Source organism: Pipistrellus kuhlii, unplaced genomic scaffold (assembly GCF_014108245.1).
Source record: "Pipistrellus kuhlii isolate mPipKuh1 unplaced genomic scaffold, mPipKuh1.p scaffold_m20_p_4, whole genome shotgun sequence".
NCBI lineage: Eukaryota > Metazoa > Chordata > Mammalia > Chiroptera > Vespertilionidae > Pipistrellus > Pipistrellus kuhlii.
The window spans coordinates 8,171,658-8,197,906 of NW_023425540.1; the positions used below are offsets into that span (position 1 = coordinate 8,171,658).

General features: G+C 41.1%; 2 protein-coding genes across 5 annotated transcripts; one reads left to right on the plus strand and one right to left on the minus strand.

The window, feature by feature from the left end:
- The first annotated feature begins 205 nt into the window (after positions 1-205).
- CCDC152 (coiled-coil domain containing 152) lies at positions 206-18,454 on the plus strand. Of its 3 annotated transcripts, none has more exons than XM_036409460.2 (10): positions 206-673; positions 1,656-1,766; positions 4,117-4,222; positions 6,695-6,763; positions 9,077-9,141; positions 12,481-12,583; positions 13,806-13,933; positions 16,627-16,710; positions 17,296-17,446; positions 17,923-18,454. In XM_036409460.2, exons 1-9 carry the CDS (start codon positions 515-517, stop codon positions 17,416-17,418), a joined length of 948 nt encoding a protein of 315 aa, XP_036265353.1. In that variant the 5' UTR covers positions 206-514; the 3' UTR covers positions 17,419-17,446; positions 17,923-18,454. The 3 variants fall into 3 exon arrangements, with proteins under 3 accessions (XP_036265353.1, XP_036265355.1, XP_036265354.1); XM_036409462.2 differs by having other exon boundaries at positions 1,673-1,766; XM_036409461.2 differs by lacking the exon at positions 206-673 and adding an exon at positions 1,417-1,595 and having other exon boundaries at positions 1,673-1,766.
- On the minus strand, positions 18,012-26,226 carry LOC118702908 (selenoprotein P). Of its 2 annotated transcripts, none has more exons than XM_036409456.2 (5): positions 26,082-26,226; positions 22,661-22,876; positions 21,685-21,897; positions 20,143-20,260; positions 18,012-19,474 (listed from the first exon to the last, which is right to left on the minus strand). In XM_036409456.2, the coding sequence occupies exons 2-5, from the start codon at positions 22,861-22,863 to the stop codon at positions 18,827-18,829; spliced, it is 1,182 nt and encodes a 393-aa protein (XP_036265349.1). In that variant the 5' UTR covers positions 22,864-22,876; positions 26,082-26,226; the 3' UTR covers positions 18,012-18,826. The 2 variants fall into 2 exon arrangements, with proteins under 2 accessions (XP_036265349.1, XP_036265350.1); XM_036409457.2 differs by having other exon boundaries at positions 26,086-26,193.
- Between the last annotated feature and the right edge of the window lie 23 nt (positions 26,227-26,249).

Below are 26,249 nucleotides of genomic sequence, written 5' to 3' on the forward strand. Positions count from 1 at the left end.
AAAAACCACTAATAGCCCTAACCGGTTTGGCTCAGTGGGTAGAGCGTCAGCCTGCGGACTGAAGGGTCCCGGGTTCCATTCCAGTCAAGGGCATGTACCTTGGTTTCGGGCACATTCCCAGTGGGAGATGTGCAGGAGACAACTGATCGATGTTTCTAACTATCTCCTTTCTGTAAAAAATCAAAATATATTTTTTTAAAATAATAATAAAATAAAAAACACTATAGTTGTTCATGTAATATAATCTTAAAAAGAGGAGGACATGGAACTTTTTAATGACCAAATCATCAAGCAATGTCTGTATTTTGATGTCCCTCATCTTAAATAACATACGCCTCCCAAATGACATTGAATAATTACTTTAGGCTTTTACCAACCTTTGACTCTGGACTACTTGCCACTGCCACTTTCCCACGTCATGCTCCTTCCTCGGTCTAGAAGGCCTGAACTTCAAATTTGCGTTTTCTTCCTCTTTGCCAGAGAAAAGTCTAAACACCGTGTCTCATACTTTTAGATGGCATTAATTTTTCTAGACACTCTCACACCCCCACATCGAAGTGCTGGCTGGTTTGCAGAAGCCTTTCCGCATCCTTCCTGCATTTCCAGGACTGGTTCCATAGGAACAAGCAAACTCTTATTCTTCCCCTGCATCAGCCAGCTGGCTACTCCAAAGGTTGTCCTTACACAGAATAACAAGAGGATGGCATCACTGAGTGACTGCTGTGAGCATATTAATTTCCAGATGTCTTTTGTTTACCAAACACCATATGAAAAATCTGCTCCAAAGTGCTCTAACAGAATGCTACATGCTGCGTGGCGTAAACTGCAGAAATTATTTTCTCGCAGTTCTGAAGGGCGGAAGTCCAAAATGACGGTGCCAGTGGGGTTGGTATCCCGTGAGGGCTCTCTCCTTGAGGTGCAGGTGGCCGCCTTCTCACCGTGTGCTCACGTGACCTTTCCTCTGTGTGAGCACATGGAGAGAGAGAGGGAGAGCTCTCCCTTTTTTTAAATCTTTTTCTTAATCTTCCTTTTTCTTCTTTAATGGATGGTAGAGACAGGACTGCAAAGTTAGTCCTTTCTTAGTGTGTACAGGAATGCCTAGTCTTCCTCTTCTCATAAGGCCACAGTCCTACTCTAATGACCTCATTTAACCTTAATTATTCCCTAAAGACCCTGTCTCCAAGCATAGTCACTGTGAGATACAGTAGTACTTCACAATTCAGTCCATAGCAGTAACTGCAGAACACAGCAAAAATATTTGTAGCATGAGAGGTATTTTAAATACCTTAAATTGAGAATACTATATTTAAAGATCTAATGATATATCAGATTTTAAGTCCTGCCATACTGATGGCAAGGAATGAATGTTGAACAGATGCATAATTATTTTTTATGTGGTAGGGACATTTAATTTTTACATGTGTATGATACAATGTATCGATACAATCATGTTAGATTTCTCTAGAGAAAACACAGTGAGGGCGGAGCTGGAGATCAGTGGAGAAGCCGGAACGCACTGGCTATTGTTAATGGGCACGACAAAACTTCTAAGTGGAATGGAGCTCAAGTAGGTGCTCTGAGTAGAGGACAGAAACGTTAGTATTTATTACTACTATTGTAGTGCTTTAGATTTTATTTGTTATTTGTTTTGACAGTATTTACTCTGCACTAGTTTGGACATGAATCAAAGCAGCAATGGATGTGTGAAAAAGGTTAGCAGTGTGAATCTTGACAAACTTTTAAGTGACTTCTCACAGATAGAAAAGGTATGTAAAGGTATCAAACAGTTAAGGTGTATAGGGGAAACGTGGAACAGATTTTGCCAGTGGAAGGAATTGGAAAGAAAGAAAATGTATAGCCCAAAATGAGCAGGGTAAAGACAATGGGGATGTACTTTGCTAAGTAAGCCCTTAAAAATCCATATTTAAAATATATATGGTTTTGGCTCATTTGTTCTAATGCATCAAAATGTTTCTGGGTCAAGGCAGTAAATAATTTATATCGTTTTTGCTAAAGTTAACGGGAAAATACCTACTTAAACGCCCAAGATGTCCGTAAACTCAGGAATGATTTAGTAAGAATTGAAGTAGACTCCGTCCTCAGTGTCTTACCACTATGACTAAAAGGTTTTGTAGCCTTTCCTATTCTGTCTCTCCCCTTTCCTCTCTCTATGTAAAAGCAGACCCACTGAAGTCCTCCCTCCCCAACTCTGGACACGTTTCATGACAGACCAAACCCACAAGCAAACATTTGTTTGTTCCTCCACCTGGGAGAGGAGCAGGGATAGCTGTTGAGAAAACATAGATGGATAAATTAAAGATTTGGAGATTGGGCTTGTGAAGCAGAAAGGGGAGAGGAAATAACACCTACCTTTATTTTCTCTCCTGTTTTATCATTCTTCTCTATTTCTGCTTTTCATCCACACAATGTAATATGTCATCATAAAAGAATTTTCACTATGATAAGTATTTTGAGGTACTATTATGAGCTTTTAATTGATTGGCTGCCTCCTGTCGCCAACCCGGGCATGTGCCCCTGACTGGGAATCAAACCGTGGCCCCTGGTTCATAGGTTGACGCTCAACCACTAAGTCACACTGGTTGGGCCGCTATTATAAGCTTTTAAACAAAGAGCATGGTGTTTGTTTTTTTGTTTTTGTTTTTTTAAAAACAAGTGATTCTTACCAAGATAAGAGAGAAAGAGATTTAGCACTATTTATCTAAGGCACATGTGTCAAACACAAGGCCCGCGGGCCAAATCCGTCCCGCCAGGCCTTGCAATGTGGCCCACACCGCGCTGTCATCACTGCATTCTGCTGCGTTTCCATCACAATGACAGTTTATGACTGTTCAGTAAACCATTCGGCCCGCAATTTAGGCTGGATTTTAGATTTTGGCCCCTTCTCTGATTGAGTTCGACACCCCTAATCTAAGGAAAGGAATTGGTGCAAAATTTTTGGAGCTTATTTTATAAATGTCTATTATATCTTAAACATTTTAAATTAGAAATATTGTTCATTTTTTATATGATAATGGTGGTTTTTAAGAGTCTTGTCTCTTTTTTTAAAAATATATTTTATTGATTTTTTACAGAGAGGAAGGGAGAGAGAGAGAGAGCTAGAAACATCGATGAGAGAGAAACATCGACCAGCTGCCTCCTGCACACCCCCCACCGGGGATGTGCCCGCAACCAATGTACATGCCCTTAACCGGAATCGAACCCGGGACCTTTCAGTCCACAGACCGACGCTCTACCACTGAGCCAGACCGGCTTCGGCATAAGAGTCTTGTCTCTTATAGACACATATAGATGGTAATATTTCTGGATGAAGTAAATTTATGGGAGTTGTTTTGAGATAAATTCAGAAGTGAAGATAATAGGAAAGTGGGTATAGACCACATGTGTCAAACACAAGGCCCGCGGGCCAAATCCGCCCCGCCAGGCCTTGCAATGTGGCCCGCACCGCGCTGTCATCACTGCACTCTGCTGCGTTTCCATCACAATGACAGTTTATGACTGTTCAGTAAACCATTTGGCCTGCGATTTAGGCTGGATTTTAGATTTTGGCCCCTTTTCTGATTGAGTTCGACACCCCTAGTATAGACAATATGAGACTGGTCATGAATTGATCGTTTCTGAAGGTGTTTGATGGGTATATGGCAGCTGTTATACTATTCACAAAGATAGCAGAGAGAGATATTCAAGAATGCTTATTTATTGTCCGTATGGGCAAAAAAGTGGAAACAACAAATTTTCCTCAATAGTGAACTACTTAAATAAATTGCAGAATATGCATAGATGAAATTCAGTGCAGCTGTTAAAAGAATGAGGTAGATCTGGATGTGCTTATATGACATCATCTCAAGAGAATAGTACTAAGTGCAACGTAGAACAGAGTATAATATGATCCTTCCCTTCAGTTATATAATCATAAAATATTTGGGAAACACATGAAGAATTGTTAACCATGGGACAGGGTTGAATGGTTAGAAAGAAGGGGGTTCAAGTTATGTCAGATATTAAGTAGTCTGTATTTTCATTAGCTTTATATGCTTAGGTAAGGAAATAAAATTAACAGCATTGATCTGGTTATGATATATATTGTTTTCTCTACAGAAAATGGTAGAAACTGCTGGAAGGAACAACATACTGAATATGCAGTTGGAAAAAGCTAACTGTTTATTAAAAGGAATGCAAACAAATGAGGCCTCACTTAAAGAAGGTTAGTTCTTGGCTGCCTGGAGGAATACTAATATCATGAGAGTACTTTGGGGTACAACAGTGATTAATATTGCACCATGCATTTGTAAAATATTCGAAATTCACACAGCACTTTCTAGACTATCATTTTATCTTTAATATAGCCCTAACGGACAAATAGGATTAATTACTCAACGTCAATAATGAAGAAAAATAAGATAAAAGAAGTTAAATAATTTATCTGAGTCCACTCAGCTAAGAAATGGCAAATCCAAGAATCAATCCAGGCTTTCAAAATCATGGGGGGAAATACAGTTGAGTTCCTGCTTCACAATAACTCCAAAATAAAATAAATAAATAAATAAATAAATTAGTGTTAAAACAGGCGGTCCCAGTCTGACGCTCTCCCCTCTGTCCTGAGACACCCACACCACGTGTTGCTCAGCTCCCATGGCCGCCCTCTCAGCTGCACCCACCCTCACCTGTGTGTCCCAGGAGCCTGGGCTCCCTGCGCTGGAGCTGTGCACTGAGCAGGTGGCGCTTCTCTGTGGGGCTTGCTTTCAGGGAGGGAAGCGGTTAGTGTGGGGGCAGGATTGCAGAGATAGTCACTTTTCACTACCTTTGTGTTTCATGTGTATCTTATGTTGGAAAATATAATTAAACACTTTTTAAACGTCCAGTTCTCATTTTAAATCTAGTGGCCTCTGGCTAGATAATACACAGCAGAAGTAAACGAACTAGTAAGATTGACAACTCATAAAGTCAAGTGGGTGCTAATTCCCTTAGAGAAGAACAAACTCTGTATGCAGTTGAATTTGTTCAACCATAAAGAATGAGATCTTGGTATTTTATTTTCCACATTTGACACCAGATAAAGAATTTCTTTGCCATTTCAAGATGGTAAATAATGTTAGTATTGAGGACCAAGTGCTGTAAAAATTATTGTCATGTATAATTGTATTTAACATTTCCAACTGCTTAATGAAATAGGTGTTAAGATGCAAATTACTAGTGAATTTTAGAGCTTAAATTTGAGCTCAACAATTGATTAAATTATATAGTAGTTTAGTATTCTGAACTCTAGTTTTTAAGAGTTGAATAGGACAATAGTATTGTTCAAACTATATTATAAAGTCTATTAGAATGATAATTGGGTAAATGTTTGCAACAAGAATTAAAATCTATTCTAAAATAATGAAGGGTGTTCTAAAGAACAATTTATTGAGCCAGCTTTCTTTGTTTAAAAAAATGTGTTGGTGCCGGGACCAGTTTGGCTCAGTGGATAGAGCGTCGGCCTGCAGACTGAGGGTCCCGGGTTCGATTCCGGGCAGGGGCATGTGCCTTGGTTGTGGGCACATCCCCAGTAGGGGGTGTGCAAGAAGCAGCTGATCAATGATTCTCTCTCATCGATGTTTCTAACTCTCTATCCCTCTCTCTTCCTCTCTGTGAAAAATCAATAAAATATATATATTTTTTAAATGTGTTGGGAGAGCCACCTTGTGTTCAAATTGTGAAATGCACATAAAAAAAAAACAAAAAAAAACCGGTATACTTCCAGTTTCAGAGCTCTGTTTTCAATGTGCTGAGTACTGAGGTCTCATATTGCATGAATCACTGGGCTCATGCTTCTAAAAGACACAAAGACAAGTGATAGCAGAGCCTATGCCCCCCTTAATTTTTTAATTGTAGCAGCTAACTCGGTGACATACGTGAAGCAGGTTGTCACATGAAATTTGACCATCATACTTACTGGGAAATAGCAAGAGAGAGAAAAAATGGAGGATGGCAGGAACTTTGTCTGAGTAGATGGTGGGAATGATACCCATCAAAGGCTTAGCGATCGCTGGTGGTGCCCAAGAGCACACTGAAAGCTTCACGCACACATCAGGGCACTACTGCTCGCAAGGCTTTGTCTTCCACCGTGGAGAAGTCATTGGCACCAAAGTGCTGATGCCCTGTGACTCAGCATGTTGGGTCTTTACTCCTTTAGTTGCTACTGCCTTGCCCTAGAACTCAGGCAGAAAAACTAAGGGGACAGGTCCGAGGACAGGGAGGAAGTAAAGCAGTGTCTCATCCCAAATGCCACCTTACCAGCTCCGGTTGTCTATCCCTGAACAAAACTTGCTGTACCTCGGCTCTCTGTCCCTGGGATGTTCTTTCATGGGAAACTCGCATGGATGTGCTCCTCAAAGTCCCCCGGCAGTCCATGTGTGCCTCACTTCTAGGGCCGGTCTTGCTGAGGTACATGAGCGGCTCCCCGTCCTACTGGATTTATTGTGCCTTAGAGAATTCTTTACTAAATTCTGAATTGCATTTCACTTTAAGGGTGATTAAAAAGTGGTTGTTACGTTATTTACTTTGAGATGCCTGATAGCTTTATCAAGATCTGATCATTGTCACAAACAGTATTTTATTTTATGTCTTTCAACTTTGACAGAATGATTCCAAAATGAAAGCAAATAACCTTCAAATAAATTTATCTCTTATGCTTTAGAATGTGCTACTCTTCATAATATGGTAAAAGGGCTACAACAGACCATCGAATATCAACATAATTTGAAAGGTAAGTTAGACAAAAAAAATAAATTCCAGATGAACGAAAGACTTTAGTGTAAAGAGAATACAAACTTAAAGGAAAATCGAGGCAACATGTACAATCTAACGCCATGTGCTACTCTTCATAATATGGCAAAACCACTCTGGGAACCTCAGATGCTATATAAGGAAAAAACAGAACTAACAGACTTTTAAAAACAGGATGAAAAGACTTCTTAAAAATATTTTTTTATTTCAGAAAGAGAGGGAGAGATGGAAATATCAATGATGAAAGAGAATCATTGATTGGCTGCTCCCTGCACACCCCTCACTGAGGATCAAGCCTACAACCAGAAATTGAACCGTGACCTCCTGGTTCATAGGTCAACACTCAACCACTGAGTCGTGCCAGCCAAGCAGGACTAATAGGCTTTCTTATGCAACAAGAACACCAACAATAGCAACGAGAAGACTTGGCATGTCATTTTGTCACACAAAAGTCAAAAAAATAAATTATTTAAAACATGATTTCAAATACTAATGTAATTTAATATCTACAATATACAAAGAGCTCTTCAAATTGACCAGCAAAGATAAATGAAAAAAAGTATAATGGGCAAAAGATATGACTAAAACTATGAGAATGTGTATGTATATATGCATATGTATGATCCAGAGATCAAAAGCACAGAGAAAAACACAGAAGGATACACAGGGGTATGGAGGTGGAGAGAAAAAAAAGAGGGAGAGGAAGAAGGCAGAAAGAAAACAAGAGAGAGGAAAGACTTTGCTAAGAGTATCCCAACATGGATGCTATGATCCTACTTACATAAAATTATAAAAATGGATGCATAGAAAATTACAGACTGGAAGGAATGTCTAATTTTAAGAAATAAGTTCTTTGCAAAGTAATATGCATAGTACAATTTTATATTGGTAAAAACAAATGAAACCAGTAGACATGCATGATGTGTTTAGATTATATCTATATCTATATCATATATATCTATACCTATATATGTGGCTATTATGCAAAATGTCTCTCGGGAGTTCGACCAGGAGACCAGGAGTTTGATTGTTCACTATGATGTCTGCTGACCACCAGGGGGCGGTGTGGAATGAAGGAAGGCCCTGATCACAGCCAGGCCTAGGGACCTTACCCATGCATGAATTTTGTGCACCAGGCCTCTAGTAGTTGTATAAGCTGGGAAAAAGTGGGGAAGAAATACACAGGCTGTAAGCATTGATAACTTCAGTGAGGTGAGTGGGAGGAGAGAGATGCTTAGCTTCCCTTTAACTACTTATCTTAGTACCACTCTCTCCTGGTCTCTGGACACTTCCCAGTCACCTTATAGGATAGTCTTCCTTTGGCCACACCCAAATGTTTCTCAGAAATGTTCTCAAATACAGCATCGTAAAGCTTTAGGTTCATTATCTCACTCCTAGAAATTTTCCCCTTTTAATGTTTCCCCAACTGTTGCACATTTTTCACTTACCCAAATCAGAAACCTAAAAGGTGGAGATTCCCCCTTCTCTTCCCTCCTCCTCCCCCCGCACCCCCTTCTTTTTTGCAATCAGCCACTAAGGCTCCTGGTGACTCTGTCATCTAAATCCTTATCTTCATTTTTTCTTTGTCTCCTACTGCCACTGACCTAACTCAGGGTCCTGTTATTTCTTACTTGATCTGCCTTTTCTGACATCCATTCCTCTAGGGTCAAGCCTCCCCTCCTCCCCCATCAGCCTCTGTGCTGCAAAATAATCTTTTTAACTATAATCACTTCACTATTCAAATTTCCCTGTAAAATTCACTGATGATTCCATAAAATAAAATTCAAAATCAGACCTCCTACTAGGCTACAGCCCCACCCTACTTAACACACCTTCCTCACAGTTTACTCCAACGGTGCTACACTTCACTGGTCACTGTCCCATGCGTGCTGTGCTCACCCCAGCCCAGCCTTCTGAAACGCCCCCTCCCGCGAGGGTGAGCCTTAGCACTTAAGTCTCTGCTCAGAGGCCTCCTCCTCAGTATCCTCTCTCCTGACCTCAAGCTGACCTGGCTTTCCTCCCACAGGTCACACTGCAGACACACGGCTGCTGCGGGGCGGCCATCACACTCACAACCACTTACACCTCTCTCTCACCACGGGCTGCATTGAAGATTGATATTTTTGTTTCACCGTCCCAGTCTCACGCACTCTGTGCACATGCAGTAGATGTGTAATAGATGCTGTTTTCAAGGGTTGAGTACATACATGAATGGAAACTTGAAAGGATACACATGTTCCCATGTAATTGAAGGTGCTGTATATTAGGATGCTCTTTGCTGTTCTTTACACAGGTAAAAATGAACAACTGAAAAGAGATGCTGATCTTATGAAAGAAAAGTTAAAATCTCATGAACAGGTGAGTGAATGTATCTTTGTATCAATCAAGTCCCTGTAGAGCATTTGCCTTCTTAAATTGGGGGGGGGGGGGGGGGGGGGAGAGTGGTTGTTTTCATTAATAAAGACAATCAAAATATAGAATAAATATATGTATGTATGAGTGTGTGTGCCAGAATTTGTAATAACATTTTTAAAGAAATAGAAATTTTGAGGACTCTAGTCTTCTTGCAGACTGTAATGTACTAATATGTCTCTTGTGCTTTTTCTTTCTACCAAAAAAACACAACTATTTTGTTACGTATTTTTAAATTATGTTAATAGAGTTTTTACTTTAGAGTATATATACTCTATTAGCACTTTTGAACTTTTTTACTGCAAAGTAAATGAGTCTTTAATCTTTAAGACTTGAGTAATATGTTGCAATTTTACTGCACCATTTAAATGAAGGGAGTACTTCCCCGCCAATTCATTCTCTTCCAGGGCCACCGTGCCCTCTGTTACCTTTTCTTTTTCCCATGAGAACAGCACAGTGTTAGCATCTATAAAACACATACACAACGCAGTCACTAGAACGTAAAGGGTGCTTGGTGCATGCCAGTTCCCACCCCTCTGCCCTGTGGGAGGTTTACTACACTAATGAGTCCCATCTCCCGAGAGCCAATATGTCCAACTCTGGCCTAAGATTTCCAAAATTCTAGTTAGATCTGTATCAAACTTAGAACTTCAGTTGGAAGGACCATCTCTAAATTCAATCTGGTTCCTCACTCGAGGAGCCTCTGAAGAAAAACAGTCTAATTCTAAAGCCCTGCAGGGCTCCTCGGTATCACGCAGGTGAAATAACCGGCATCTGGCGCCCTCTTGGAAAATGCCGTCTCTCATCACCAATTCTGAGACAATTTAAACATCTCTGGAATAATCCCATTGTTTACTTTCCCCCTTTCTTTATCCTTTTTCCTGATTCTTTCCCAGTCTTTCCTTGCTGGCCTTTAGAGTTCAGCAATAGATAGTGAAGTCAGAGAGTAATTGGGGCAGAGAGAAGGGGGGAAAATGTTTACCTCTTTTCTCGTCTCAGGGGTCTAGCCATACAATACTGCTTTTTCTAGAGTATCATAGGGATTTTCAGAGGGTGGAAATTGGTGAGAAAACACCACAGCCCTAGATACTGCAATTCTAAATTAGCTATTGTCCAGAGCAAACTGAAGGTGACCTCAACCCAATGAGAATTCTCTAGAACAAAACCTCCAGGCACATCCAAAACATGAAAAACCACTTCCCAGAAAAAACTCTGGAGGTACTTAATAGGCATGTTATGGGCCTGGGAGAGGTTTTGTAATTTGTAGACAGGGAATCCCTAAGCTTTATAAAAACTAAACTACAACCAGAGGCTATTTCTTGGCATTTAAGGTTCCCAGAAGGCAAACAAGAATAACTTGTTGGGACTTGGTCCCCTTAGAAAGAGGAAGGACTGGCCCAGGCTGAAGAGGGGGAGAAGAATCCAGTGTGATAGCGCAGCCCAGACAGAGTTAGTCTCCAGTCCTAGGGGTGGGAGTGAGAAGTATTCCACTGTAGTGATGGCATCTTCAGATGGCAAAGTCAATGGGGAATGAAAAGTAAATAGGTTTGTCTCGTTTCTCAGAGCAGTGCACCGTTGAGTCAGGAGTAATTTATGAAAACCGCTCAGTAGTTGCTCACCTTGGAACCTAGATACATGCATATGAAGAATGGAAATTCACCTGCAAAGCTTTAATCAAAGTCAGTGTTTGGATAGGTTTGGCCATTCCTGCAAATTGCCTGGCAGGATAAGTATCACAGTATGAGTCTGGACTAGATCCCCTTGAACTTATGTAACCTGGACAGATGTACCTCTATGTTTAGTCATAGCCATCTAAGCCAGGAGAGCTGGGCTTTTTTACCTCTTCAGTATCACTGAATATCTATTAAAAGCTGTTGCCCTTTCTGAGGAGGAAGTTCATCAGTACATATTTACATATATCATAATGAAAGCATACTATGCTAATTAGACCAGACATCCTTCCAAGAACCTTCCAGAAGCAGCCTGGGCTGCGAGGGAAGCCCGGGTCCTGGGTGCCAGAGGGCAACCAGTGCCGGAAGCCTGGGGAAGGAAGGCCAACTCTTGCATGAATTTTGTGCATTGGCCCTCTAGTGTGTGTGTAATTTTACATACAATTTTAGGAAGTTAGTGGATCCTCAAAAGCCTATTTACTGGATCTAAGCTAAGAATTTCCCACTTAATTTTTAAAATTTATCTTTATTGTTGAAAGTATTGCAGATCTCCCCCCTTTTTCCCCATTGATTCCCTCCACCCTATACCTGCTCCTCCCAGGCCTTCACCACACTATTGTCTGTATTTATGAGTTACGCATGTATGTTCTTTGGTTAATCTTTCCCCACTCCCAATTCCTTTCTGAGATTCGTTCTGACTTAGTTTTTGTTGGCACTCTCATTCATTCAACAAATATATATCAGGAGAGAGACACTAGGAGGCGGGCATACAACAGTGATTCAAAGCAAAGTCCCTATCTCATAGTGTTCAGGGCTTTTCTTGACCGCTTGTCTTCATTGCTATCTCTTTCTTACTGCCTTCTTCACTATTCTTCCCACTGTCCTTTCCTCTGCCTCCATCTTGGGCCTGTGAGTGATTTCTTTATGGGGGGACATACCACTGGGAAAATTGTGAATTTTATCTTTGGGGACTTTCATCAACAACCTAATGCTCCCACAACCATGTTAGCATAATATGCTCCCACAACCTAAGAAGCTCCCAGTGGACTCTTTCCTTTCTCAGGCACCTGCTGAGCCCGTCTCAAATCCCAAATCCATTATATTCTAACCCCTCCCCCCCTTTATAAAGCTAATCTTTACGATGGGTAATGCTTTCCTGGGAATTAGGGATGTTTGTATAATTTTTACATACACAAGTTCATCCCACATTCATAAGGATTCATCCTACTTTAGGGTAAGCTGGTTGTCTATTGAATAGTACCTACTATTGGCTCTGATGTATAACTTTGGCTTTTATTGGATCTATTTTTTCTGTCATGGCATTTATTCATAAAATGAAACAAAATGTTTCAAGCATCTATGAAATGAGTATTATTCATTACACTAGTGATGAGTATTCAGAAAGCAAAAGTGAAAAGACACTATGGTCTCTGTCTTCTCAGACCAGAAATTGGTACTTCTGAAAGCTGATTGAAACTAAACAATATCTTTACCTTCTATTGTAGATATGATAACATATAAAAATTAATATAAAATTTGATAATTTCACCTTTCTAATTAATCAAAAGTAGCATGTACATATTAAATTGAAGAATGAATATATTTTCATCTTTAGGAATATAAGAATAGCATTGCCAAACTTATAAGTGAAATGAAAATCAAAGAGGAAGGACATAAGACAGAATTAAAGAAACTTTATCAGGATATGCAGAAAAAAGGTAAGTTTTTATTTTTAATTTACTGAATTCTAAGATATAATAAAACAATTCAAATTCATATATTAATTTTTTTTGAATAAACACTGCCTTGATGTGTTTTAATTTAGGTTTCATGCCTAAATTATGTGATATAAATTATAACATGTCTAAATTGGAATCACAGTGTTTGCACTTAATATTATTTTCTGTGAAACAGTGTATAAAATTAATATAAAATGTCTAATTCATAACTTTGATATCTATATACTCAGCATATTGAATATCATTTCACTAGTGAAATTTTCTTCCTTCAATAAAGCAGATCTTATGAGCCTATGTTGAGAGTTAAGTTGTTTCATAAGGGTGTTAAAAGTCTTTTCTTTTTAAAATTTATTTAATATTATTTTATTTTTCTTTATTGATTAAGGTATTACATATGTGTCCTTATCCCCCCATTGCCCCCTAACCCCCACACTCATATCCTCACCCTCCTGGTGTCTGTGTCCATTGATTAGGACACATGCATGCATACAAGTCCTTTGGTTGATCTCTCCCCCTACCTCCCTCCCTCCTCTACCTTCCCTCTGAGGTCTGACAGTCTGATCAATGCTTCTCTATCTCTGGATCTGTTTTTGTTCATCAGTGTATGTTGTGCATTCTTAATGATACCTTATGTATGTGCATTATGCTTGTTGTAGACCAGTGGACTCTTTCCTTTCTCCCTAAAGGAAAGTCCTTTGAGGTTCCCATCTTGGATGGTAAGGCATTATTTATAGCAATAGGGAAATTCAGGGAAGAGGAAATTTGATGAAACATAAAAACATGAATTGAATGTCAGAGAGGCCAATTGTATGGAACAGAGTATGCAGGTGCTTGGTGTGGCTCTGGAGTCATCCAGGAATTTGGAGGCTTTCTACCTAGAAACCTAGGCTTTTATCCGTCTTTAGCCACTGAGCATTGCATGCGGTTTAACCTCTTTAATCTCTAGGTCACTGTTGCTTAAGGGTACAAATCACTTTATTTGTTTAAAACACATTCAATGGGTGACTTCTGTGTTTCAAGCATTTTGCAAAGGCTTGTCAAAAATATCTAAAGGTATGCTGCACATTTAGTTTCTAAAATACTATGTGTGTGTTTATTAATAAAATTTACTTTCTCAGGTATCATTTAAAATACTAAAAACTATAAGATTTTTTAAATTTTAAGGTGAATTAATTGTATTTATATACTTTGTTTTATTCAGTCGAATTAAATGAAGAAAAGAATAAAGAACTGGTGAAGAAAATGGAGATGGAAATTTCAGAGTTAAATGCAAAGTTAAGAATTCAAGAGAAGGAAAAACAAACTGAAATAATCAAACTACAGCTAGAGGTAAATGTTTAAGACTTCTACATTTGAGGATGCATCCCTTAATTTAGACCAGACTTTGGGCATTTTTTAATCATAGTGAGAGAAATTCAGGAGTGGCATTCTCCATCGCGTGCAATGCTCAAACTCCGCAAATGTCAGTTACGCTGCCATTCAACACTTGACCTGAAGGTGGGGCTCTTCAGTCATTCAAATGTCCTGGTTTCTAGGGAAGCATTGTTTCCTCTGAGAGGGTCAGGTAACTCAGGGATTACCTGCATTTTACAGCTGAGTCCAGGCAGACTTCATAGAACTGTTCTCCCCTACACCCACTCCCACCACACACGCCCCGCCCCCTCCAGCCCCCCCCCCCAAACACACACACACAGTGGGGAGCGTCTCTAATCCTTAGTGTTACTCTTCTCCGCAGAAATGGTAGAAATTCCTTTCTTTACTTAGGATAAAAAGAGACAAATGTCTCCCTAATAAATGTGTAGAATATCATAGAGGCAGACGAACCAAGCTTTTTTTTTATTTAAATGAACTTCACATAGGGCATCAGGAAGGCTGAGGTTCTAGTTCTTTCTTTCTTTCTTTTTTTTAATATATTTTTTTATTGATTTTTTACAAAGAGGAAAGGAGAGAGATAGAGAGCTAGAAACGTCAATGAGAGAGAAACATCGGCCAGCTGCCTCTTGCACACCCCCTACCGGGGATGTGCCCACAACCAATGTACATGCCTTTGACCGGAATCGAACCTGGAACCCTTCAGTCTGCAGACCGACGCTATACCACTGAGCCAAACCGGCTTCGGCTGAGATTCTAGTTCTTGACTGGAGAGCCCTTCAGTAGATTCCTTAGCCAGGTGTCAAAATATAAAGATACGAATATTTGATAATATATTGGTTCCTTGAAGCTTTTTCTAAATTTTACTAATCTCCCTTTCCATCTTTTTTTTAATCACATTTCCCCAGCCTGACTCCCACTTTATCTTATGGTGTCATAATTCACCATCAGTTAAGATCACTTTCATGTTCCAGCTAGTTTAGTGTCATGGGGGTTATCGGTAAGGTACAGTGCTGAAACGTGTATAACCATTAAGCAAAAGATGACTATGTTGACTTCAGAGGTGCTTTGTGATTGCTACTGCCTTCCATCAAGTGACCCACACACCACAGAAAGCTGACTGTGCAGCTGAGATACAGAGGAGCTGCTGTTAACTTCCCATCCCTTGCCTAGGGTGTGCATTTCATTTGCCATCCGGACCCTGTTCACCCAAGTCCGTTGTGTTACTGACAGAACTCCTCCTGCTGTTTATTTTCATTGTCATGATCCACTTCTCTCCCCAAACCAGAACACAATCTCAGAGACAGTTTATTGTTAGTCCACAGGGGGGCTGCACTACACTCAACCTGAAGGGAAAATTATAATGGGAGATTTTGCCAAAAATAAGGCCTATGAGAATGACCTTACGAAAATTTGTTTTTAAAACCTGCCTCAGTTTAAAGTCAAAGTAGCAAGAGTTCAAACTAAATCAATGAAAACAAATCCAAATTCTATTATTCTGTCTCAAAATCTGTACAGAAGAGTATATGAGTTTTCTCCCATGATTGTTAATTAGCCTACATTTTCTTTACAAAAACACTTTGCCCAGCCAGTGTTGCTCAGTGGTTGACCATTGACCTGTAAGCCAGGAGATCACAGTTTGATTACCCATTGAAGCATATGCCTAGATTTTGGGTTTGATCCTCAGTGTGGGGCATGTAGGAGGCAGCTGATTAATGATTCTCTCTCATCATTCATGTTTCTCTCTCTATATCCCTCTCCTTTCCTCTCTAAAGCCAATTAAAAATACTTTTTTTAAAAGCACTCAAAGTAATGTGAAATATTATCTCACTTTAGGTTAACTAGATTCTCAACCCTCTTAACTAGATACTTAGCCCTGCATGATAGAAACATTTGATATTCTAAGGAGAGATGATGCTAACCCAACCTAGAATCTCTAGGGTAGTGCCCAGTATTGGGTACTTTTAAAAAGCTCCCCAGGTAACCTTAGCATGCAGCCAGGGTTAATCTTATTTGGGTGTTCTTTGCTCTTTCTTAAACACTTTCCTATCTTCTGTTACACCGAGAATATACTTAATTAGAGGCCCACTGCACAAATTCATGCACCAGTGGGATCGCTTGGCCTGGCCTGCAGGAGAGGACCAAAACCGGCTCTCTGGCATCCCTTGAAGGGTCCTGGATTGTGAGAAGGTGCAGGCCAAGGGACTCCACAGGTGCATGATTGTGGCAGGGGAGGGACACAGGAGGTTGGCCAGCTGGGGAGGCACCAGGGGAGGGCTCCAGGGTATGTCTGGCCCATCTCACTCAGTCCCTATTGGCTGGACCCCAGCAGCAAGCTAACACTGGTCGGAGCATCTGCCCCCTCGTGGTCAGTGCACATCATAGCTACTGGTTGACTGGTCAACTGTCTGCCCTCTGGTGGTTAGTGCTCATCATAGCAAGCAGCCTTAATTTATCATTAGCATATTACGCTTTGATTGGTTGAATGGCTGACTGGTCAACCGGACACTTAGCATATTAGGCTTTTATTATATAGGAATAAAGATTAAATGTCAAATGATATAATGGATTGTATTTATAATTTTGGAGACATTTTTTCTAATTGTTTAACTAGAATATTCCCAATAATTTTCTTTTAAAACTTGATTCAGTTTGATGCCAAACTAGCAAGAGTTCAATCTAAGCCAAAATCATATCAAGATTCTACTGTTTTGCCACAGAGTATCTACAGAAGGGTAAGTTTTTCTTCCATGCTTAGGAAAATAAAGTTTCTTAGTTTCTTCCCATAAAAGTTGTCACTATTTACTAGCAATATACTTAATACATTTCTTAAAATATATCATATAATCAGAAAGATTAGATTATGAATAATCCTTAAAGGTCACTTTCAATTTAAACTCATAAGTCTTCATGACGAATTAAAACTCTAGAGCAGTCCTCTGACTCCGGATGGTCTAAAGAATTCTGTGATATATTTTGCACTAACGCGGACTGACTTCTGAAGCTATTTCAGCACACAGTAGATTTCTTTTTGCTCAACTCCCTCTTTACAACTTCAAGTTCTATAGGGAGAAGGGAGCAAACTAAAACAAATGGTGCTAATGTGTGTTTTTGCATCCTTATGCCAATTTTACCCCCACTATGTACTATAAAAACAAAATTACACCTTTTGAAATGTAAGGTCTTTTTCGAATACCTGCTTCTATTGTACTTAAACTAGAACATTAGTTTTTGTTGTTTTTGTTGTTGTTGTTGTTCCGTGTACTTAATCTTATTCTTTTTGAATTACAATAGCAAATTTTTTTTTTTGCTTCATTTAGAAGCTTCAACATCTTCAAGAAGAAAAAAACAAAGAGATTACAACTCTTCGTAATACCATTCGAGACCTCGAGCAGCGCCTCTCCGTTGGCAAGGATCCTCATCTTAAACGTAGACGGTTTTAAGGCCAGCAGTTAATTCATTTGTTGCTATTTAACTTCTTTCTTTTTTTTAATTATATTTTATCGATTTTTTTTAAATTATATTTTATTGATTTTGTACAGAGAGGAAGGGAGAGAGATAGAGAGTTAGAAACATCGATGAGAGAGAGTCATCGATCAACTGCCTCTTGCACACCCCTTACTGGGGATATGCCTGCAACCAAGGTACATGCACTTGACCGAAATCAAACCCGGGACCCTTCAGTCCCAAAGCCGACTCTCTATCCATTGAGCCAAACCGGTCTCAGCTATTTTATTGATTTTTTTACAGAGAGAAAGAGAGAGGGATAGAGAATTAGACATATCGATGAGAGAAAATCATCGATTATTATAGTTGCCTCCTGCACACCCCTTACTGGGCATGTGCCTGCAACCAAGGAATGGAACCTTGACTGGAATGGAACCAGGGACCTTTCAGTCCGCAAGCTGATGCTCTATCCACTGAGCCAAACCTGTTTCGGCAGCTACTTAACTTCTTTAAAAGCCTTTGAAAAATTTACTTCTGTTGTCAATATAATAAACTGCCTAAGTAATAACAATGAAAGAGACAGCTTTAAACATTTTAAATTGAGTTTATTGAAATAAATCCACTCTTTGGCCAACTGTACACTGCATTCTTACTTAACAGTATTAACCATAACAGAGTTCAGGCTCATAGGATTGAGTTTACCTAGTGAGCCATCATTGACTATGGAAATACCTACTTAGCAATCAAGAGATAGACAACATTCTTTTCTCTTTCCCCTTATATCTTTCAAGACAGGCATTCTCGAATCTTAAAGAGTTTAATACAATGCGAGGTAAAGAAAACAATAAAGCCTTCTTTCATAGGTGAAAATAAAATTTAAGATTTGAGTCTTAGATATAAAAAAGTATAAATGGATATTTAAAATGTAGTCAGTAGCAAGGTACTCAAGAATTCACTTCTTCCTTTAAAGGTAGAATCAGTTAAAACTGTAAGATTGAAAAGACAAAGGTAACATTGTCTTGAGAATTAAGAGAGAAAAAAATGGAAAGCCTGTCTTTGTTGTTCTTCCTCCATTCTAAGTTGCTAACTATCCAACAGAAACCCCTAGGTCATAGTTTATGTTCCTGTTCTCATTAATGCAACTAGAATACTGGAAAAAGAAAAAGACAGACAGACTAACCAGGCTCTGCAATCACCTTTCAGTGGCCCTCTAATGAAAAAAAAAAAATGGTTTGGGTCAAATTTTTCTGTGGCATAAATCTTAAAATTTAGAAGTCAATATCATAGATTTCTTCATGTTTGCACAAATCCAATTCCTTTTATCGTCATTTATTAAGTAGTTTATAAATATGCTAAGTCAAATTATGTCTAGACTGACTTGGGAGTATATCCTAGTTTAGATATTTAGTTTGAAGGTCACTGTCACATTTCTGCCTCGGATTTTCAGCTTCAGGTGGTGCTGGCTTCTGTGGGCTCGAGCTGACCTGCCTGTCAGGCAGCGGGAGGCAAGCGTCACTGTCAAGACTCAATGACGTTCTCCTCCTCGGCCCAAAGCCCCACTCAGCTGCATAAAGAGGGGAGGGCTTCTCTACACTGTCAGGTGATTGCGGACCCTGTGCGCTCAAATGCCAGATGGCGACAGTGTCAGCATCAGCTGCTAGCGGCTGACTCTGACTCTCTGGGCAACTTTCAGAGTAACTGGTTTATACACCTCTTTCCTCAGAGTTTCTGCTGTGGAGAAGAGGGGGATAAACTTTCACTTCCTGCCTCGTCTCAGTGCACGGGGTGACCCTGTTTTTGGGGGCCCTTGAGCTTCAGGTGGTGGTGAAGACCTGGAAGAGGGACGTGCTCAGACGCCATTGGTGCCGCCGGCTGCTGGTTCTCAGAGGGCTGGGCGGTGGGAACGTGCTGATGCCCATGCTTGTGATGGTGATGGTGATGGTGGCCATGGTGATGGTGGCCATGGTGATGGTGTTGTGGCTCCGGAGCCTCCGTGGTTTTTCTCATAGTAGCCAAAGACATATTCTTACAGAAGTCTTCATCTTCCAATGTCTGAAACAAGTTTATCAATCTCTCATCAACACCTGTATAGATTCAGCGTGAATGCGCGAACAATGATCTGCAGAGCTACCATGAAACTTCAACTAGTTCACTAGGATGGAACTGGCTTTGTGTGTTGGGAAAGAAATCTCGGGAACGAGTAGAAAATTTATCCCATTTCAAAGTAAATGCCATGACCCATCTGCAGGATGGCAGGCAGCTAAGACCTTGGGAAGAGCTGAACACCTCACACCCTTGCTCCATGAAGACATTCCCTGGGCCCCGCTCCAATTCAGGCAACACACTGTGGTCACGCTTTGCTGTCTCTAAGCTCTTGCATGGACCACGCTCAGGATCTTACACTGATGTGCCTGTATGTTGGCTGAGTTCTTGGAGCACTTACCCTCTCGCAGCATCATTTGCTGGTAACTGAGACATGTGATCTACATTGTTTTTTAATCTCTAAACTCTACACCAAAGCAGCAATATGGATCTTGAAAAGATATCTTAAAGAATAGGTTACATGACAAGGAGTGTGTGTGCTGATAAAAATTCCTGTTGCAGTTTCTTTTTAGTACACCAACAATGACCAGCTAAGTTGGTCATGAAACATTAACTTATTTCGATAACTCTTTAAAGATCTCCTCTTTTCTCCCAGTAAAAATCATTGAGGGACATACCGTGAGAGAGCAGTTTCCACATTTCTCTTCACAGTAAGCACTCTTAATGGCCTGCTCCACGTACGGGAACGCTAGGATGGAGAAAGGCAGGCCAAGGTGATACACAAGGCGGCCACACCTGGAAGAAAGGACAGGCCCGGCGTCATCACAGTGTTCTCTATCGTGCTCCGGCCCCAGCGCAGTTGGAAGAAGGCTGTGTAGGGTCAGGGGTCTCATAACTAAGACAGGACGGACCTACAGGAATGGTCCTCTGGCGGGTCTCAAGCTCTCAGCCAGCTCAGGTCAGAGCAAGATGCAGTGAGTCTACCACTAGCTTTTAGAAATGTTACAGATATATTGCTATGAACAGTATCAAAACTGTAGTCTAGTCATTGTGACTTGGTCAAATACAATTTATAATTGATCTAAAAGTTCTGCCCATGCCCAAGCCACTGACATCAGAAATTAATCTCTGCAAATCATATGTGCCGCTCACAGCTGCCAAGGTAGCATGAAGTCCACACGAGAAGTCACAGCCTAACAATACATCCTAGAGTCTTGGTCAGTGGTCCATATGTACTAATAATAGAGGAATATGCAAATTTTTCAGGACGCTGTCACAGTAACAACTGATCAGCAAGCTATGCATGCAGTAGGTGCGGGTGGGTGGGGACTTGCAGTGTTGGGGGTGGGGTCTCGGGGGGGGGGGGCCTTCATGTGCCTGCACCAGGGGAAGGCCTGAACAGCAGCCGCCGCTGCTGGCAACCAATCAATGTGTCCCTCTCTCATTGATGTTTCTCTTTGTCTTTCCCTCTCTCTTCCATGCTCTCTAAAAATCAATGGGGCCGAAACCGGTTTGGCTCAACGGATAGAGCATCGGCTTGGGGACTGAAAGGTCCTGGGTTCGATTCCAGTCAAGGGCATGTAACTTGGTTGCGGGCATATCCCCAGTAGGCGGTGTGCAAGAGGCAGCTGATCGATGACTCTCTCTCATCAATGTTTCTGTCTATCTCTCTCCCTTCCTCTCTGTACAAAATTAATAAAATATATTATAAATAAATAAATAAATAAATAAATAAAATAAAAGTCAATGGGAAAATATCCCCAGGGAGGATAAAAAAAAAAAAGAAAGAATTGTCATATCCTATGAAAGAGACATCTTGAAAATGCCTAAATAAAGTTGTCATTTTTTTGTGGTGAAGAGACTAGAGTCCATATTGATGAAAATACCTTGGCGGCTGCAAGGGCCAAGGCCTGGCAGGTGCAGCAGCTGGCAGTGGCAGCAGCAGCGGGGTGATGGAGGCAGCGCCCCAAGGAGCAGGCCTAAGCCATCAGCAGGACATCCCCTGGGGGCTCTCGGACTGTGAGGGGGCAGGCTGGACTGGGCTGAGGAACCCTCCCCAGTGCACACATTTTCATGTACTGGGCCTCTAGTTTGGTAATAAAATAAAAGCAAGGGTCGTATCTCAAATCAATTTCTATTAAATTAAATACAAGCAGGCATCTTTAATTTCTGGTAGTGTGTTTGGGTCTGTGTGGGTTCACGTGTGTGAACATACATACCTGTCATATATGAGGAAGTCATCTTTATTTCCATTTAAGAGAGTCCAGACATCTGTTTGTTTTTCTTCTTGTTGATAAACAGGAATATGCTCTGAAACCTCATTTTTAAGCAGATTATATTTTAATCGAGAAGGGAGTCCTTGATTATTAACAATAATATAGGAGATGTTAGAAAAACCTTCTTTCTCCAGCTTTACTCGCAGGTCTTCCAAACTAAAATATTTGGGGAAAATACAAATAAAAAGAATAATCTCACTTAATTTTATTAGTGACTTATCTCTTTCTCCTCACTCTTTGTTTTCTACATGAAACACTCTTACTATGTTTTACTTACTCATACCCCCCCCCTTTGTATTGTTGTAAAGGACTAAAACTTCCACTTTGTAAATTATTTACTGAGCACTTGTGCCCAGTTAAAACCTTATGCTAAATGCTTGCACAAACAATTCATTTTGTTCTCAAATTAATCCTATGAAGTGTATATTTTTAATCCATCTTACCAAGGGTTCTACCCAGTCAATAGCTAGCAAATAACCCAACAAATATTTTTACACATATTTGTTATGTAGATTTAATGGGTGTATGTGAATTTACATGCTTGTTAAGTGACCCAAGACTTTTGTGGCAAGTCTAGTCACTCCAGTGTTCCTTCGTCTTTGTTTGTTGCCTTGAAATGATTAAGGCATTTGCAGAGTACATTCTAGAACATTTCCATTACACAAATAATAGGACGGTATAACATACAGGTACACAAATGGAAGAAAAACTTGTCCTAGTCCCAGGGAAACAACTGTAAACATTTGATGTATATCCTCCTATTCTTTTTTCTTCCAACATGTTCTATCCAAAGATGTATGGGTTTTCAAAAAATGTGACTTCATAAATATAGTGTTTCTACTTTTATTTTACTTTATGCCTATGTATACTTAGCAAAGTTTCCTTGAAGAGGTCCCAGAGCCCAGCAAGCCCATCTCACCTGGCGGCCTGCCTGAGGCAGAAGGATCAGCTGGCTTGCAGAAGGGCAACCAGGGTCACGGAGCCGGAGGAGCTCAGCATGGGGTCTTGCTCCCCGATGCTCCAGGCCGGAGGCAGCTTACAGAAGGGGCTATGCCCCTGGCTCTCCGTGCCTCCCCAGGGGAGGAGACAGAGAGCCAGGGCGAGCCCCAGGCTTCTCCACATGGCTGGGCTTGTCCTGAAAGAGAGAAGAGCTTTCTGTCATCTTCATGAGGCTTCGGTCCTAAGCAGGCATTCCTGTAAGTCCAGGATAACTCTCTTTCCTATAAATACTAGCCCTGGATCCTGTCGCCATGTTGTTGGGCTCATTACATTGAACCTCCATGCACCAAATCTTCCTTGAAAGGTGAAAAGGTCAGCCAGAGGCAGGGTAGGTGTCCAAGAACCCCTAACTATCCAGCTTGGCGGGATGCTGCAGGCAGCACACCATAGAGATGTGCCTGAAGGGAGCCAAACACATCTCCAGGAGACGGTGCATGAGAAAGTCTGAGACTCTGGCCGCCATAACTAATCACATTCTGTAAGCATGGTTTTACTTTTTAGTTATACCAAGTGCTGATAGCTTCTTTCCACCCTTGACCAACCTAAGAAAGGAAAGGGTACGTCGGGGATTCTGCACAGAAGTGACAAGAGCATGAAATGAGGAGGTGGCAGTGAGGGCAGCCACCACCAGGGAGGTGGCTCACAGGGGGCCCTTATCTCTTCAGGGGCAACCCTTCTCTATTTGTAAATCTCTTGGGTATAGCTTCCTATTGTTGCTCTTGTTTTTACATGTCTAATGCTCTGCCGATATTAAAGGATCTGAATGTCTTCAGATAGAAAACAACCTGCCCAAATGTTACTACCACATCCAAGATAGGTATGGAACAAGGATAAAACCCTACTGAGGAGAAATGCTGCACAGCCACTGCCCCGGTGCCATTAAGACTCACTGAAATCTGCATTCCCTTAGCCTGTTGGCTGCAAATACTTTCTGAGAGTTCCTGGGACTCGATGACACATTCTTGGGTAAAAAGGTGCCCTCTCTGAATAGGGAAGTTAAATGCCTGAGCGGATATATTCCCAGCGCTAGGGCTAGCTCTCAGCAGACAGCTACAGATACAACAAGTGACTTGTAGAGAGGTGGTGAAGAAAGGAACACAGTCCGCCGAGGTGAGCAGAGAAAGATCCACACCTGATCATGTTAATGTAAGACTAGGGAAAGAGATCAGGACAAAATGCCAGAGCTAGGGAGCTGGTGCCTTTTCAGGAACTGATGTGAGATAAAAAAGAAAACCACTTTTTATTTAATGGGTGGGTGTGGGGGGAGAACAGGAAGCTAGTGATAGTTTCCTAGAGTGAACCCCAAAACAAGAAGCCAACCTCAGATGGATTGGGCCTCTAATGCATAGCTAGATATAGATGGGACTCTATAGCACCTGGTCCTCTTCCACATTATTAACGCCACAAAAATTCCTCCTTATACTTCATGGTAAGAGCCTAACTACATGAGGAGAGGGGTGGTCAAGAAAGGATAAATTAAATAATTTATTCAGGCTACCCCAACTAGTATAACACGTTTAAAACTAATATTTAAAAAAGGAGAAGATGCCGAAACCAGTTTGGCTCAATGGATAGAGCATTGGCTTGGGGACTGAAGGGTCCTGGGTTTGATTCCGGTCAAGGGCATGTACCTTGGTTGCGGGCATATCCCCAGTAGGGGGTGTGCAAGAGGCAGCTGATCGATGACTCTCTCTCTCATCGATGTTTCTAACTCTCTCTCTCCCTTCCTCTCTGTAAAAACTCAATAAAATATGTTTAAAAAAAAAAAAAAAGGAGAAGATATAGCCAGATAAGATCTAGGGAATTCTTTAGTATAGTGTTTGTATTGATGATATAGTTATCCTTATTATAACTCCCACTTATGGAGCATTTAAAACTATATGCAGAAGGGCTGAGTGATTGCTTATATCATGTCAGTTCACCCCAACAACTATGTGAGCATTTCCCCTTCTGCAGGTGAGGAAACTGTGGCTAAGAGGGAGTTTAGGCATCTTGCCCAAGTCCACACAGGCAGTAAGTCCCCGGGAAGACTGGATTCAAACTGGTTTTGCTGACTCTAAAACGTGACTTCTTAGCTCCTGAGAAATAGTGGTAGTTTGAAGGCAGGTCGCCTGTAGTAACTGAAGCAGCCAGGGCTTTTTGTTTGTTTGCCGATGTCTTAGAATGGCAAAGGGGCCATTAAAATCGTGCAGGCTGTTTTGTTTCTTACTGGGATGGCTAGTTCATCTCTCCTCTTTAGGATCTAAATTCAGTAAATATAGAGCCTTCAACAAAAAGTCAGCTCTGGGTACTCTCACTCTTCCACAGAGCGTAATGTTCAATTGTTTGCATAGTGAGTATAAAGGAAAAGGCTATTTCAATCCTGTCCCTCATTTAGTTTTCTGATTAAAAAATAATAATTCAAGCCATCAGCAGAAGATAGTGAATTAGAGTTCACACTTCCAGATTATCCTCTGTTGTTGTAACCATCAGGCTGTTCAACTGTGTTTAAGATCTTTTTTTCTTTTACAATACATAATAGACTTTTGATTATAATTACAGCTGTCAGACAGCTACATAAAAATAATGGAGATAAATAACCAAATTGGATTTACTGGCAGCTGATCCAACAACAATGAGAACGAACTTATAAATGTCACGAATCTCACCACTTTTCAATCACAAAACCTAGGTTTGCCGGCCACAGGCAGACCCACCAGTGGTGAGAATTCCCCACTGAAAGCCAGGATGTGCATTCAGTGAACTTCGAACGGGCTCCCGAGGGTCCTTCCACATCTACCTAAGAGCGCCCACTCACCATTGAACGGCAAACTCAGCCCCAGGCACGGATTAAGACATGGGCATACCTATTGCAGGGTGACTATTCCTGCATGTGGGCCAAACTTGCGCTCCCTTCTTTTTTTCCTCTTTTCTGCAACTGCTCACAGTATCCCCAGACATTTCTAATCCCTGCAGCATGGCCATATTTCACCTCTGCTCTTCAACTCTGTGGGCTATTTTTGCCCCGAGAGCCCTCACTCTGCATTTCAGAGGGAAGTACTTAAGCTTCACCATGCAATGTTGCCCCTAGAACATCACCGCTTTGGCAGAGTCGGTGTTCAGTTTCTCCCCTCTCCCCTGCTCCCCCCTGCAAGCTGAGCCATGCAGAGGGGCAGAGACCACCACAGAAGCACACCAGCCACACCTCAGGTAACAGGGTTTTATTCTCTTCTTCTGTATTTTCTTTACCTGCCTCTTCTGTTAAAATCTACTCTAAAAGAAACACTTTACCAGACTCAGAATCAACTTATTCACCAAACTCTAAGAGAATCTATTATGGAAAACGCAGAGTTGCTACTTACACAGACAGCCCCTTCGGATAGGCTGATCTTCCTCTTTGCTCAGCAGCCGCTCTGCTGGCCGCCAGGACCTCTGATATTTATAGTCCTGTTGTTTACCGCCCCGGCCCCCGCCCCCAGCCACAGTCCCAAGTCCAGCTCCCTGGGCTGTGACCTTGTCTGCAGAGCACG

What these genes read in the sequence shown, in the direction of transcription:
- CCDC152 (XM_036409460.2), top strand. Translation starts at nt 515, where the DNA reads ATGGCATTAATTTTTCTAGACACTCTCACACCCCCACATCGAAGTGCT. An exon ending in ATATCAACATAATTTGAAAG is followed by an intron (nt 6,764 to 9,076) that starts GTAAGTTAGACA and finishes TTCTTTACACAG; the next exon opens with GTAAAAATGAACAACTGAAA. An exon ending in TAATCAAACTACAGCTAGAG is followed by an intron (nt 13,934 to 16,626) that starts GTAAATGTTTAA and finishes AACTTGATTCAG; the next exon opens with TTTGATGCCAAACTAGCAAG.